Raw genomic sequence first — 16,159 nt, 5'->3', positions numbered from 1 at the left:
CCCATTTTCCTGTGTTTTTCTGTACACATCCACTGCGATATGGATTGGATGCTTGCTGTTGAGGAAATGGGTTTTGAACTTGCAGCAATTGATAAAAAGCTGGCAAAGACTGAGTAAAAGTTGCTTCCGTTTCTTTATAAGGTTTCTCAGTCATATGGGTGTTAGTCCTGTGCATAGAGTTCACAGGGAAATTCAAACCACCAACTTCAAAATAAGACTGAAACATAATAACTGCTGCTTAGAGGAGGAAAACAAACTACTTGTGAACTAATCTAATCAGTGCTGATTGGATGTGCAAAGCCTAAACCAATGAGAAATCTTTGAGAATGCTAATTGGCACAGATGCAATAAAAGCAGTAGTTCCAGTTTATCACCTGATTACCTGTATCCATCCCTCACCTTTTGAAGTGCACGTCTGTAAATGCTTAGGGGAGAAAAAAGAGGTTATTTGATATTAGGTGCTGCAGATGATACTGGGCTTATCACACAGGATCCACAGCTCCCTTTGCAACACACAGGGAGAATTTATTGCCTACAAATGGGCTCTGCACAAACCAGCCAGCCTGTTCAGGAGACTGCCTGCGTCAGTCTGTAGAAAATAATGGCAACAAGGTCACAAGCTTCACCTTAGTCTAGACTTCAGGCTCTTTGCTAGGTCAACTTTCTGCTTGGAACTCCCAGCCCTGGACCTTCTGCTGGGCTTTGACACCTCACTGCCAACCCTTCCCCACAAAACTGCAGCCAGAGAGGAGGTGATGGTGCCCATGTATCTAATACCAGAGTAGTTACAGTACTCGAGCTTTGGGAAGCCAGCGTTACATTCCACCCTCTGCCTGTGGGGATTATTGTCTCTGTTTCCCACATCCAACACGCAACGTGGGGAACAGTCAGCAGCGTGTGTGCATGCACAGAATACTGACCGTGGCTGGACCTAGAAAGAAGCCCTTTTTTTTCTGCAGTATGATGATTAGGGGAACAGAGGAGCCCTGATTCAGTGATTAACTTAAATTAAAAGGGTTATTCACACACTGGAGATAGCAAACCAGGACCTTACTTTTCTTGGGTGAGCGCTCTGGCCGTTGGGATGCAGGATGGAGGAGCATGATGACTGCTTTGTGCAGAGCCCAGGCCAACAGATACCCTCTAGAAATCCTCATTCCATTATGATTTGCAGGAAAAACAAGGCTTCTCTGTGGATGGGAACAGCCACCTAGACGTTCAGCAGTAGAGATGTGTGTGTGAAAACATTAGGCAGCAGCGGAGCGAAGGTTTTGGGGTTATACCTGGTGAAAAAGCAATTGTAGGTGAGAGTTCAGCTGCCCTAATCCTTTGTTTTCCCCAGTCCTCTGCAAAAGCTCGCTTGTCCTCTATGAAATAGCAGACTCTTCTCATGTTAAAATGGTATTTGGAATTCAGGCACTTACTTTTGCCTGGATAATATCTACAGTTTGCCCTACTTCTAGTAGGAGTTGGTTAATGACGGCTTGCTCTCTGTTCTACACTCGTCATGCAGTAGGGAAAAGATTAGAGACATTTTTACGATACAAATTTTGCTTAGGAGCTTACGGGACTAATAATCATAAACTCTCTGGCAGCCTCCTACATCTTTGGCTGCATGTTTTGTGTTCCCAAAGGGCTGAAGGGTTCCCTGTAAAATTCAGCTGTGCTTTATTTGTGTGTAGGAGAGGGAAGTAGCTAGACTGAGCTAGTGCTTAATGTTGTAGTTACATAAAGAACTTAAAATGTGTCCAGTGACAATAAAAGAGGAGAACACAGTAGTAAAAACACTGGCCTCTTTTTTTATGGCTTTGTCCATAGAACCCATCTATTGGATTGATTTGTTTTTCTGATATTTTTATGGTGAAGAGCCAACACAGAAGTCAAGTACCTCAGTCTTGACAGATGGCCATAAATTTTGAGTTTTTGAGCACTTAATCCAAAAGAACTTCATGCCAGTTCAGCCTTACCACCTAGAGCTATGAATTCCCAGAATGCCAAAGAAAATAGGGGCCACTGTCTATTAGAGTAGCATTCAAATCTGTTGCTCATGTTGAAATTTGAGTATATATGATTATATGACAAGCAGAAGGCATTAGAGTGGTAGGAGGATTAGAGCCCTGTTTCTGCAAACTTTAAAGTCTGGTGTAATCACGGTGCTTTTGATTGCAGCAAGATCACTAGTAACAAAAAATATGGAATGCTTCAGCATGTACCAAGCATTATCTACTTCTGTCCAGCCATTTGTACCTGCGTGTGGAGAATGTTGTACTGGAAGCATCTGGCTTTGGTCTGTGCTGCCTTGAATGTAGCATGCTGGCTTCCCATGTTTATGAACTGACATGCTGCAGTAATTAAATCATAGTCTGATGGGTTTTCATGCCTCCATTTTGATACATCCAGGCATACTTCATCAGTTTTAACTTGAGTATTCTTTTTTTCTTTTTAGGACCTTCTATCCTTCTCTCTTAGAGATGGTAAGTTGACCTAGCGTTTGTTCTTTGTAAGAGTAATGTAGATGAGTTTACATCTGATACTTGAAAAGGCTGAAAAAGCTCAAGCTTCCTTTATAGAAAAGCAGCACAGTCTTTCCCTGCGTACCCTACAGGAAAAACAACTATTATATTAGGAATGATTGATACTACCTGTTAAAAATCGAACAACTGTTCACCTCCTTGCCTTCACATGCCATGCGTTGGCATGCAAATGTACGTGATGGTAGAAAAGTTCTGAGCTGAAATACCTGGAGTGGGGTGTTTTTTCTCCAGTGTTTCCAGGGGAGCAGGTGACCTCTTCCTTTAGGAAGGCAGTAAAGGTGTTACGAAAATGTCAGCCTAGCATATTTTTTGCAGATCGCTTGTTGCCTAAAAAGAAAAGAAAAATATTCAGGGTATAAATTCCAGACTGTCCGGTGAAGCCTATTATAAATAAATGTGCTTTCACTTGTGTATTATATTATGCATAGAACAATTTTCTGGTTTACAATCCATAACATGGATTAGTCTGATAAAATTAATGAAATAAAGACTGCCTACGGAACAAAATGTTCATTTCTAAAAGAAGCCTGTTTTATATCACTACATGCATTTAAAAAATCTCTGTGTTTTAACATGTTCTGACAGGAAGGAACTCACTGGTTGCTGATCAGCCTGTTTCACTGTATAACAAAGTACTGGTTTTGTTCTTGTTTTATTTTTAATGGAAAATTGACAAGTCAGTTATTGCAAAACTGCTTATTTTGCTAAGCTGGAATTTAAAAGAAATATATTTTCAAGCCTCACTGACTTACTGCCAAGCTGGCTAAGTAAAAAGCTAAGTTGTGTATTAGCAGACAGGAAGCAAGAAGGCTTTGAACGCGTTAAACACCTGCTTGGGCTTGCAAGATGTGGCAGATATCGGGGATGAACTGAAGATAAATACTATCCTTATTTCTCAACTAAGCACAAATCTTAGAAGTCGCATCATTAAAGCCTGCCCAAGTAGTTTGGTATCATGGTAATGATGGTAATAAATAAATAAACTTAATATTGCCAGATGCCATATTTGATCTACATGCAGTGAGTATCAGAAACATACTTTGTAGTTGAGTCTTGCTGGTATCTTCACCCACCCCTAGAAAACCAATTGCATTTTTTATCTCAGAGTGCACCAAGAACCCTTTACAAAAGACATAGCATCAGCAAGCAGCAGGTGCTACTGAAACACATGAAAAGACCAAGAGTTGGCACAAATAACTTAAAATCTGTTACATTTAAAATGTCTTCTGCTAGACAACACCTGCTTATAAGTCCAGGAATAATCATTACTGCTGTCATGTGTTGTCTGAGTGCACTGTCTACTTCTGCAGTGAAGTATAAATGCAAACAGTTGGTGATGCTGCCAGGTGAGCTGCTGTGTAGTTTTAAACTCCAGAGTCCCTCTTGTTGCCAACAAGATGAATTGACTGTAAAGGTTTTGTGTGGAGGTGCATTTTTACAAGATACCATATCTTGCATTGGTGCATAGTTGAGGTGTACTGTGTTGTGTTATCCATATATATATTTGATATTTCTAGTTAGGACTGGTCTTGCTGCAGCATTTCTCTGTTGAGAAGAAAGATGCAGTCTATCCAGAGCCTAAAGGCCTATAGCACAGAGAATGAAGACCAAAGGATTTGAGATCCTTTTTCTGCCATAAAGGCAATTACCTGGTGTAGTGACTATTCACAGGATGAGGTTTATGGGGAAGAAGGATTTTCCATTTATCACTCTCTTCTCTAGATAGTAGGAGTTGTCTTCAGATACATGGAAGAAAAAGAGGGCCTGAGAGAAGGAGCTATACTTGGATGTGACGTGGTCCTCTAGCACAGCTATTTAATCGGGTGTGATGCAGACTGACTGATTTCCTGGGCTTCCCTGTGTTGAAGGGTACTATGATGCTCGAGCGAGAGTGTTGATCTGCCACATCACCTGGCTGCTGAGAATCCCCTTGGAGGAGCTTGAAGTCCTGGAGGAATCTCTGCTTGAGAGCCTGAAGGAACAAAAAGAGGAAGAGTCAGAGTAAGAACATTTGGGTTGACTATGGGATGAAAAAACACTGCTGGTGCTTGAAAGCTTAGCAGTAATTACTTGTGCCTAAGTCCAGTCTCTGATCATTCTCCCCATGGCTCTTAGCGTAATCATTTATGGCTTGATTAGGGCTGCAGAGCCCTCACAGCACTTCAGCTGCACTGAGAAGCAGGAAATCTCAGCGTTCTTAAAATCAGAGCTGAGACCCAACCTTGCAAGCTGGTAAAGGCTCCTCTGCCCTGAACTGCCTTCTTTCCTTGTTCCAGCTACCTCTCCTAGACAGTAGATTATGCTTAAACACATCACAAAGATCTTGTGCCTCTTATCTCTGGGCCCAATATTCTTCAGATAGAAGTGCCTCTTGCAGATTGAAGTTCATATAAGTTTCAGGACTAGATCCTCAGCTGCAGATTTTCTATGGATCTGCCCTTCCCTGCGCATATTAAGAGACAGCTGTCTAACTCCTATTGAAGGTAGATTTCTGAGGGCAACAATCTGCACCTTCTGATACTTATGAACCTGACTCCTAATTCTGTGTTACTAATATAAGATTAATTATCTTAATCACCACTTCTTAGATGTGAAACAGCCAAAAAGTTGGTATCTATGTGAAATGTAGTATTTTTATATTCTGCTTATCAGGCAGGAACTGTACAAAGGTTTAGCAATATGTAAAGCAGTAAACATGTTTGTAGTGGACTTTCAAGGGATCGTTTAATATTTTTATCTCTCAACTCAGCAAACAGGTTATGAGATTAACCCGAGTGCTAATAAAGACTTTAATTAATGTCCCTGACACAGTACAGTTCACACATTACCGTGGGGTCCAGCATGTGATGGGTATCTTTCAGTTATAGCTTTATTTAAATAAAGCTTAACTTTATAGTGCACTGTAAAAAGGGAAAGTCAAAATAATCTCAGAGATCATGAACTACTAAACAGGACACCATTTGGCATGCAGGGTAAGGGTTGATATTAATGGGGACTGTTTTAGTGCAGGAAAACACTGATGCTGTGGGTGGGGTATCGCTCACAAAGATGATGCTCCACTACCTAATTCTGTATCCACTGGACTGTGGCTCCTGTAACAACCCAAAAAGACAGATAATGGCAAGAGTGACGGGTGAATTATGCTGCAGGCTTACCAGCCCAGTGGGTTTTGTGCATAGCTGATGTGGGGAACGCTGTGGATTTCAATCTTATTCTTTGCCCGAGTTGCAGCCGTGGAAGTAAATACTTGTTAGATAAAAGGAAGAAAAATCTTTATAGTGAGAGGAGTCCAAGACTGCAGTGCGGACACATTTGTTATTGCAGTGCTAAAACAAGGCTGAGATTTGTGGGGAATCGATGACCCTTTGTTTGTTTTCAAATTAGGTGGCAATGGGGGAAGGAAGCAGAATATAAACCTGTCACAGCTTTGACCTCACAGACTTTTGGGGCATTAATGGGTAACATAATGGGTACATTAATGTCTGCTTAGGATACTTCCAGCTTTGACCATCCACTGCAAGACGTTTTGGAACAGTAACATTCAAACAGGATTTTGGCAGCTTCTGCACAGGTGTTTTTTACTGATATTTATTAATGGAAGGTTTTGCTCCTGCCTTTGCTGCTGTGTGTGTGTTGGACTGTGGCCCGGAACATGCAAGGTTAAATGTACAGTCACTTACAGAACAATGCTCCAGACACTTAAATCCATATTACTAGCACCAAACACGTTCTAACTTGCAGGTGTGAACCTCTCTTTTGTACACGGTTGTGTAAGAAACTGGAAAACATGCCATCAGTTGCTCACTAACGTGTAGTCCTGGCACTTTACATCATTGGAAAATGACCTAAAATTCCACCTCTAAAATCTCTCTGAACGTAATTTGTGGTTCAGGCAAGAAGCTGCATATCCAAGATCACTGAGAGAAGTACCAAAAGAGGCAGTTAATTACCACAGGGGATAAAAAGCAGTCTGGTAATCAAGTGATGATTGTAATGCAGAAGCTATTAGGAAAGCAACTGTCAAAAGCAGTTGCTAGCAGCTGCGGAAGGAAAGCAATGACAGGTAAAACTTCTGATGGCAGTAGTTCTACTTACGGCATCTTCAGGCAGGATTTAGCTGCAAATTGTCTTTCTACCCACATAGCTTTAATTGCTCATTATTGCAACTAACGCCAGGTTAGCTGTATTTCATCTCAATGTCATTATATTTTCAGCCTGAGACAACAGCACATTCACTAGAAAAGCTGATGAACCACTGCGTAGAACAGAAATTGCTGGATGTTGCCAACTTAGGTATTAAGTCAGACTGCAGCGCTTGGTTAAGGAGCTCCAAGAGCATTTTTTTCCAAAGCCAGGCATTCAGATTGGTGACTGCATGCACGAACCAGGGCATATCCAAATGCTGCTTTGACCATGGGGCTGTAGAAAGTGAATTTGGTTATACAGAAATTGCTGAAAAGGCAGCTGCTGCAGGCTGCACTGTTCTCTGCAGACACTGACGCTTGCAGCTGCAGAAGGTAATACACAATGGTTTTTGGGGAGGATCTCTGTGGAGACAAAGTCTCCGTGCCATGCAAGTCAGTGGGAGTTCTGCCATGGGCTTCAGCGATGCAGGGATTTCGCCCACTGTGCTCCATTCTCCTCCTGCTGTGCTTTACAAAGCTGCATATTGTTTGGGACTCATCTAAAACTGTCTTTATCAAAATTACAGTGTGCTTAGGGAGTTCCAGGAAGGATTAGGCAATTATATGGATAATGAAAATCCACAATTAGGCTAGGATTAAGAGGGAAAATATCCAAGTTTGGAAAGAAGATAAATTCTCATGTTTCAAGGCCCAGATTAACTGCTGCGTAAGCAGGCTAGAAGGAACCTTCCTCTGTAAACAACTTATTCCAGTATCATCTGTTTCTCACACTTTCCTCTGATGTGGGAAGTTTTTCTCGTAAGAGAGAAACCAAAGACAACAGAGAGAAGCCAAAAGTAGTGCCTAATAAGTGATATTTGTTCCTTTTAGGTTTATTTACCTGCTTCTGATAAGCTTGTTAAAATATAGCTTAAATATACACAGACAAATGAACTAATGACTGTGTTTAATACCTATTATATTATTATATTGTGATGTGCAATTAGAAAGCAGCTCAGTATAAACACTGTTGAAAAATAGTTTAATTCCATCTCTTTGTTAGCACAAATTACCCTTACTCCCTTTTGTTTCAAACACTTTTCCCTGTTTCCACTTAGCTTTCTTCTGTTTTTTTAAAACACATTGGCAGTATGTAGTTATTGAAATGCTTTTGACTTTTTGTTTCTTTTTTTACAAGCTTCAGCCCTATTAGGAAGGGGTTTCCAAGTAAGTAACATCTGTTGGCTTTTGTCAGCAATTAAATCGTTTCAATTTAAATCTGTGGGTTTATGTCCATGCTCATAAATCTGAGTGTGTTGTCACAGTCCACACCTGCACGTTACTTTTTACTGTTCCCAGTAGGGAAATTACATTGAGGAGAATAAAAGCAGATTCTGATGCAGCACTGTTACCCGTCAGGCTTTTTCCATCAGCTTTTATACTTCTAATCCCCCCGCAGAACTGCAGAAGTATCAAGAAAAAAGAAGGAAAGAAGAAAAAAGCTGAAGAGGTACCTGCTGATCGGTTTGGCAACCGTTGGGGGCGGAACAGTGATCGGTGAGGCTGCCCCAGGCATTCTGCAGGCTTGCTGCTGAAGTGCATCACAGCACTAGGGGCAGGGTGGGGGTTGCTGAATTACACATTCAGCAAGAGAAGCCATCATACCTTTTAGCCCAAGCTGTAATTTTAAAGCATTTACTGCTTTTCTTTGCCAGGCTGAAGGTATTATGTCACTTCAGATACCAAAAAATCACCCCAAACAAGCAAACAGAACAAAAGAACCCCCCACACACACCTCCACAAAAATGAAACCCCAAATCCAAGAGAAGTATTTTCAGCCACACAAAAGTAAAACTGAAATAATTAGCTGGAAAAGTTATTCCACTGTAGCTTTACTGGCTGAGGGAAATATTAAACTGAGGTCATCACTCTTAAAAAATGTTTTCTGTTTTCTCCTCTTTTGCTCTTGTGTTATAATAGGGTCAGATCTTCAGCTCCAAATTCAGAACCGTATGAGACTAGATCAGTGTTTCCTAAGCAAAGAGAGCATAGCTTACCCCAGTCTACCACACATTCTTCCTTTGACTTTTAAATTATTCTTTATTTTTACTGAAGTCAGTCAAAGAATCTGTGCAGAGATTCAGGGTGTGGGAAGGGTCTCAGAAAGCCCCTTTATTGGTGATGCAAAAAAGACCTTTGTACTTTTTCAGTGTCCTGAGCAGTACTCACACAGCGCGGGAAAATGACTGCCTGGCTTTGTGGCAATAGCTTGGTGGTAATATTTGTTGTATCTTCAGGCTTGACAGGGGGTCTTGCTGCCCCTCTGGTTGCTGCGGGAGCTGCTACTATCATCGGAAGTGCTGGAGCAGCTGCTTTAGGCTCGACTGCTGGAATTGCTGTCATGGCATCCCTTTTCGGAGCTGCTGGCGCTGGCCTTACTGGTAAGAGAGTCACCACACGTTTCTCAGCTTACTGAGGCACAGGATCCTGGCTGCAAACGCAGAGCTAATGACTTAACTGAGCTCTGCAGAGCAAGGGAAGCAATTTGAGGTGTGGTCTTACGACTGTGAAATTATTCTTTCAAGGCTGATTAAGATACTGTATAGCCCCTCATGACCAAGTAGGAAAAGAATATTTGGTATGTGGCTAATGAAGGAAAAGAAAGCTTGCTGCTTTGCATTAGGAAGATGATGCCATGGAGAGCAGCGGCTGTTTCTTTGCCTACAGCAAAGAACCCTTCTGCTGGGATTCCCTCAGATCACAGAAGCTCAGAAGGATCATCTTGGCTCCATACCAAGCTCTAAGTAATGCATGGACTGGCTGAGGGTTTTGGAAAGGCAAAAAACCCTCCAAATTACCCAAGTTGTTTCTAACAAACTTCTACTGTTAGCAGAGTCTGTCCTTTCTGTGCGATGTCTGAGACTCATGTTTTTGCCTTGCTGTGTGTAGGATACAAGATGAAGAAGCGTGTGGGAGCCATAGAAGAGTTTGAATTCCTCCCACTCACTGAAGGAAAGCAGCTTCATATCACCATAGCAATTACTGGATGGCTGTGCGCTGGCAAATATGGTAAGAACAAGATGAGGAAGCTGAGAGGAGCCTGGAGAACCATGTCTGTGTTCCACTCCAGGCAGTGTTTGTGCTCTCGTAGCACCGTGTCTTCCACACGCTTGCATGGCCTATTCTCTAAAGAGATCAACTCCTAACGTAAGACTTCGTAACCCAATCTGCCATCCCAATCAAAACAGAGGAAAGAGAGAGGGCGGTAAATTGGTGGTGATAGTAGGATTGGTAGTAGTCATAGCAGGATTGTTTCTGTTAATAACTGCTGTCTGGTTTTGCTAGGAAAGGTCTGTTTGGGGTGGAAGATTTCCAGCACTAGTACAAAGTGTCTCACCTATCTCTGAGACCTTATGTTTATCCTCCAGCAATTAACAGAAAATAGTGTCTTTTTTCTTTCTCGGTATCTGCCAGATAATGAGGTTTATTGGCAAGAAAGTTCTGTCAAGTAAATCCTGTTAAGCACAGCACTCAGGAGGTGAACTTAGAGGCAACAACCTTGAGAAGTCTGCAATGTTTTAGTTTCCAGTATAGCTTGTCATATAACATATGTCAACTGTCTGCTGATGTGTTCAGCAACCTGACTGAACAGCTGCCAATTTATTCAGAAGCATCATGATTAACATTGGCTATCATTAATGCAGAAGGATGTCTCTGCCCTGTTGCTTGTTAGGTTGCAGCTTGCTGTCAGAGCAAGGTTATTTTCACTTTGCAGTACTGTGCTTTGGCTTTTCTCATTGTCTGCTTGCCAGGGGTCCAAATCCTTGGGGTTGGAGCACTCCCAGGCACTGTTATAAAGACAAGTGTGTCCCTTCAGGAACCTTTTTGTGTCTGTTTGCCCTTAAAAGGGAGTTACAAGTGACACACATTCTTCTTCCATAACTAGCAATCTGCTGTAATGTTCAAAAAGGCAAAATTAGAATTGTTACCCATTCTCCTCCTTACAGTTGTGTCTGTCTATTTACACACTTGCATGACTCCTTAAAACAGAGGGACTGAGGACAGGATTTGTAGGGAATTTGCTACCTTGTGATTTTTGGAGCTCTCAGTAGCTGCTCATCTGTACGTTCACAAGTCTGACAGTACACTGTGGTGGGATCTGGCATGGGGCTCTCTCAGGCCACTTTGGTCAGCAGTGCCTCAACCTGCCCTGCATTGTTTGGGGAAGGAACAGTGTGGGAAGGGTTTTTGTTAATTAAAATAAAAAATTCTTCTCTGCCCTGCAGAGTTCATCTGCCATTAATAGCCTTGCCAGGCCACTCCTGGCCTCTTAGTACAAGGTACACTACAAACAGGAGAGAGTAAGGCTTAAAAATTGTTTTTTCAGCCAAAAATTAGACTTGCACAGCAGAAATTATCCATTATTTCTCGAACATCCAGGCACTGCTTTTGATTAGCACCTGGAGGGAAAAAAAATAAACTGAAGTGTTTTATGAGGCTAGATGGCAAAGTATAAATAGTTGCAGTCAGGATCTGCAAATGCAGATTCCTTGTTTTCTGACAGGGCTGTTGCTGCAATCCTTGCCCGACTAACTGAAGTGCTGGGAAGATGCTCTGTGATAGATTTTGACAAGATCTTACATGTTTTCTGTGCTTCTGGTGCCACTGAACTCAGTCCATGCAGCCATTCAGCACTTCATCTTTCTCAGGACAGGCCTTCCTTTGGTCACGATGAGAAGATGGAGCTGCTGGACTTGGCCTGCTGTCTGATGATGGGAGGAATGTCCTTATTACCTGACATAATTAGTGTTAATGTCCATCTGTCTTGGCAGTCTCAGAGGCAATTGAATGGGTTGTGATGTCTGAGCCTGTTCACATTGAAGACTCTTTGCCAAGGCAGCTAAAGCTTCACGATTATTTACAAATTTTTATATATTGTAAAACAGTGGAAATGTGGAGTCTATCAGTATTTTAAAATATGATTCCTCATTATCACAGTCTATTAGTATATTCTCCTGTCCTGGCAGTTCTTTTCAGATTCTTTCTTGGACTGATCTTGCCAGGAGTCAGCTGTTGTTGTGTTCTCTCTGAACATGAATTCCATCTTTGCAACCTTTCTCAGGGAGCTTCACAGCACCATGGAGCAGCTTGTTGCAATCGAGTGAGCAGTATTGTCTGGCCTGGGAATCCAAGTACTTGATGGAGCTTGGCAACGCCTTAGACTCCCTGCTGAACGGTTTTGTGAACATGATGGCTCAAGAAGCCCTAAAATTCACTGTATTGTCAGGTAAGAACCTAAATCGTATCAGACCTGCTTGAGTGGCTCTTGTGCAGTTCCACTGTTGGTGTCTGTTTAAAGGAGCTTTCCAAAGCAAGGAACATTTCTGAGAAGACATCTCCCTTGGCACCGCCCTGCAGAAGTGGCCTGAGAACCTTCTTTGCCACACCTGTAATTTAGATTTGCTTTCCTGAATTGCTGACCCTCTGTGTCATTGACTTCGTTCTTTTAAAATTACAGCTGGAAACACCTTCCTTCACGAGTGACTGTGTTTATTTCTCTATGTTATTACACTGGTTTACTGCTTTACATAAACCTTTCAAACATGCAGGTTACATTCATGCATGGCGTCTGTTTGCCTCCGTATCAGAACATCAGATTCTTTCTTATCTTTAGTCTAGCAAAACATTTCTCAGATCAGCTCTTGAGAAACAAGAACTGGAAATGACAAGAGGTCCTCAGTTTAGCTTTTAACTTCAGTGAACCCTCTTGCTTCTGACGTTTCCTAAGAGCAGCCCAGATCTGTGACTGTGCTGTGCTGTTTGCTTTGTGTGTTGCAGGTATTGTGACGGCCTTGACTTGGCCAACTTCACTCTTGACTGTTGCCAGTGTCATTGACAACCCTTGGGGAGTGTGTCTGCACCGGTCTGCTGAAGTAGGCAAACACCTAGCACATATCCTGCTCAGTCGACAGCAGGTAATTAGCTAGAAATTATCCAGGAATAAAAACTGGAAGGATTTTGCCCATGGAGGTTAAATTTTATAGCCATGCTAGGTAACTATCAAGCGGGATCTTTTAAAAAAAAATAATAATGAACTGAAAAATGAAAAAAGGTGACCAGCATGTATCTGGTTCATTGAGGAAGAATAGGCAGGCCCAGCTGAATCAGAGAAATCCTGCTAAGATTTGTTCCTTTTAACCTAAAGCTGTTCTAAATGAGGAAGAGATCTGGGTCATAAATGGCAAATGGCTTGATCGTGTCACCAACCAGCCAGGCCAACTCACTTATTGGAAATTTAAAAAAGTAAAGATAGGTGAAAAGAAAAAGAGAATACAGAATGTTAAAAATATTTACTGATAATTAAGAGGCATTAGCAAAACAACATCAGAGAAGACTGTGCAGCAGTAGATGCACCGTGAGCCATGCTTTTGCTGACAGAGAAGTGGAATGGGCTGGCACCTGAAAGAAGTGACAGAAGTTATTAAGCCTCCCTCAGAAGGTTTGCAAAAGACATTTCTGTCCCCCCAAAACCTGCCATTATTCACAGGGCTGTCACTGGCATGGAGGGAGGCTGGGTTTTGCTGGCCACGTGTTTCTCTCACAGGCATACTAGTCCAGTATCTGTTACAGAGGAGCCCTGTGGGAGCCACGGCCCCAGAGCTCCGTGTCATAATCGTGTGAAACAGCAGAGTAGAAACAAACTTGACTTCTCATAAAAATACAATCCCAGGAAAAGCAATAAACTTTATTTCATACAAGCCCTTTGTTTCGCTTGGGGGCATTTATTACTGCCTTTTAAGCATTTGCTATTGTGAAAACATGCATTCCAATGTGCTGGAGCATCTAAAACTAATTGTTAGTGTGATGTCTAGGGAGTCCACCACACACCTGCTCCCTGGTTAATACAAAGACCATTTTTCACTATTGTTGAGATGAGGCTCCCTTTGATTTTATAGAAATCTTATTAGACTATTCAGAACAAAAGCTTACCCCACATAATTTTTTTATAACAGCTACACAGTGCTGCTGTCATTCTGTCTTAAATCTAGAGATGGTCAATATTTTTGTGTTACAGTTTCTTTTTCTGTTTATTTGAAACATTTCTGGGAAAGTTTTGCTCCTTGAATTAGGTTTTCATTTGGAAATTTCAGAACAATGACACCATTGTATTGTTTCTGTTTGAAACATCTCCTTTGTTGTAACTTCTGATCGTTAGATTCTTTCAACTGATTTTCCGAATATCAAAAATACAAAATACTCAGGTATGCAGAATTCTCAATATTGAACTGTGCATATTGAGGATACATAATTCCTTTGAAATCAAATTGCTCAAATGTTTAAAAGATCATGCACAAGCATAACTGCTTTGTGTATGAGGGTCTCTGGGATCCTGCGGCCACTCTCTAAGTCTAGAACAGTATTTGATGGCTTTTTTGTTCTTCCTTCTTTCTTAGGGCAAGCGACCTGTCACACTAATTGGCTTCAGCCTGGGTGCAAGAGTCATTTACTTCTGCCTGCAGGAAATGGCTCAAGAAAAAGGTAAAATTCACCTTCTAACCTTTTTCTCCTTTATTTTCCTTACTGCTGGTAGAGAAGTTTTTCTTCCATGGGGAAGGGTTATTCTGGAATAGAGCTTGGGCCTTTTAGGATAAACCTAAAAAAAAAAAAAAAAGTTTTGAAATACGTTTGGAGCCAAATTCTACTGTCATTTCCACCATTTCAGTGGATTAAATCCGCTGTCTTCACTCGAGGTGCTCCAGTGTGTCAGTTTGGTCTCCAGTCTGTAAACAACAACTTGACATTTTGTGACATTCGGCTGCTAGATCAGTCTGTGAGCTGCCCACACGCCACTGTGATCTTGGCAGAGGATGCTTTGCCTTTATTGGAAGCTCTCTGTAGCTATTGTATCTGATTCCCTGAGTCCTCCCTTCCATTTAAGTCATTGAAATGCCACTGTCATCTGCTATTTTCATGGTAATTTTCCCCCAAAGTCAAGTATAAAACCATCTGTCAATTTATTACCCATTGTGGTTCTGTTTATTAATAGATTCTATTTTTAATTTAGAAAAAGAATAAAATCATTATGATCAGTTGATGTAAATTGCATCTTAGAGTTGAGTCAGTAGTGAGTGTGCGCGTGCAGCCTGCCTTCCCCCCTACATAGCTAATTTAATTCATTAACCATTTAGCCTCACAAAGACTCCCTAATAAATAAGGAGATTTGTACAGGAAAATTCTCAGTGAAGTCCAAGAAGGTGGGAATAGAGTCAAGTGAGGACGAAAGTCAGCATTTTTTCTGTTGACAGCTGTGTACCAGAACTTCACTTCTGGTTTAAGATGGAAGTCCTCAAATACAGGAATTCTGTTCTCAAAATAAATCTAATCAAATCCAGAATGATCCTAACGGAGTTATACTGAAGCCAGAACCCAGATCCTAATCTGGCCCTAGATCTAATCTTTTTGTGTCCTGAGAATGCCAGGGGCTGAGATATTTTCAAGCTTTCATTTAATGGTCTGCAGTCTCTTGCTGGAATAACATGGGACCGTAGCAAAGTAATACATGAAAGGAAATCATTAGGGGTCTTTAAGGTTGGCTGCCAGTCTAAAGAAATCTAAGCATCATAATTATGTATCATAGCAGCTCCCCACTGTACACTAATTTTTCAGTTCCTTAATTGAATTATGAAAGCTGAGCTGTTTGTGAGATGAAAAGCAGCATGTTTAGTGCAGATTGCCAAGGCGTTCTTCACATGCACATTCCAGCACAAGCCACAGAAGGAATGGAGCTGGGACCTGGGACATCTGAGACTGATTGGGGTTTGGACTTGGATGTCTCACACAAAAGAAATACAGGGCCTAGTCATGCAGGCCTTTTGTATCCAGATGGCAGTGGCATTTCTGAGGACAAATAACTAATCATGGATTATCCAGTGAAACACCATGGCAGAAACTCAAATTCTGTTAAACAAAAATACTTTTTCTGCAAAGAAATTAAATAACCATTGGGATACTTCATCACAAATGACTTTGGAAGCCAGAGCTTAGTAGGTTTCCAGAAAATGACATTATAGCAGAAAATGGAGTAATGACCCATCAGAGATGAGTTACTGCATGGGAAGATCATTGGTCTGATTTCTTCATCACAATTCTTGTGCATTTTAGTAAATAAGAAACGTAAATTAATGAAAACTGATACTGGCTGTTACCACCAGAACCTGAACCTTGAAACCAAACTGTGTGTGATGGGAGCGAGGTATCACCCATCACGTATTTGTCTAATACTGATCACCGGATCCTACAAAATTGCTTGTGTGACTGGTATCACTGCTGGGTTATCACCTCTGCTGTGGTTAGGAATCAGGAATACTGCTGCCAGACTCTGCCATGAAACACTGTCCTTGCTCTGTGTCTGTACAGTGCCCAGAGAGAGCTAAATGCCACCCCTGTTCTCTTTTCAGTGAGGACTAACATGACGAGACACTTTCCTCTTTGCCCAGTGAG

General features: G+C 41.6%; 1 protein-coding gene across 1 annotated transcript in view; it reads left to right on the top strand.

The window, feature by feature from the left end:
* The window catches only part of TMCO4 (transmembrane and coiled-coil domains 4), a 55,008-nt gene that overhangs the window by 3,145 nt on the left and 35,704 nt on the right, over window positions 1-16,159 (top strand). Inside the window, exons 4-11 of the mRNA XM_026862827.1 lie at window positions 2,447-2,474; window positions 4,403-4,535; window positions 8,118-8,215; window positions 8,956-9,099; window positions 9,608-9,727; window positions 11,781-11,945; window positions 12,497-12,633; window positions 14,113-14,197. Of these exons, the coding sequence (XP_026718628.1) occupies window positions 2,447-2,474; window positions 4,403-4,535; window positions 8,118-8,215; window positions 8,956-9,099; window positions 9,608-9,727; window positions 11,781-11,945; window positions 12,497-12,633; window positions 14,113-14,197 (910 nt within the window). The remainder of the gene's footprint in view (window positions 1-2,446; window positions 2,475-4,402; window positions 4,536-8,117; window positions 8,216-8,955; window positions 9,100-9,607; window positions 9,728-11,780; window positions 11,946-12,496; window positions 12,634-14,112; window positions 14,198-16,159) is intronic.

Source organism: Athene cunicularia (genome assembly GCF_003259725.1).
Source record: "Athene cunicularia isolate RWA chromosome 21 unlocalized genomic scaffold, athCun1 chr21_part1, whole genome shotgun sequence".
NCBI classification, from domain to species: Eukaryota; Metazoa; Chordata; class Aves; order Strigiformes; family Strigidae; genus Athene; species Athene cunicularia.
This window is presented reverse-complemented; position numbering and strand designations above follow the sequence as displayed.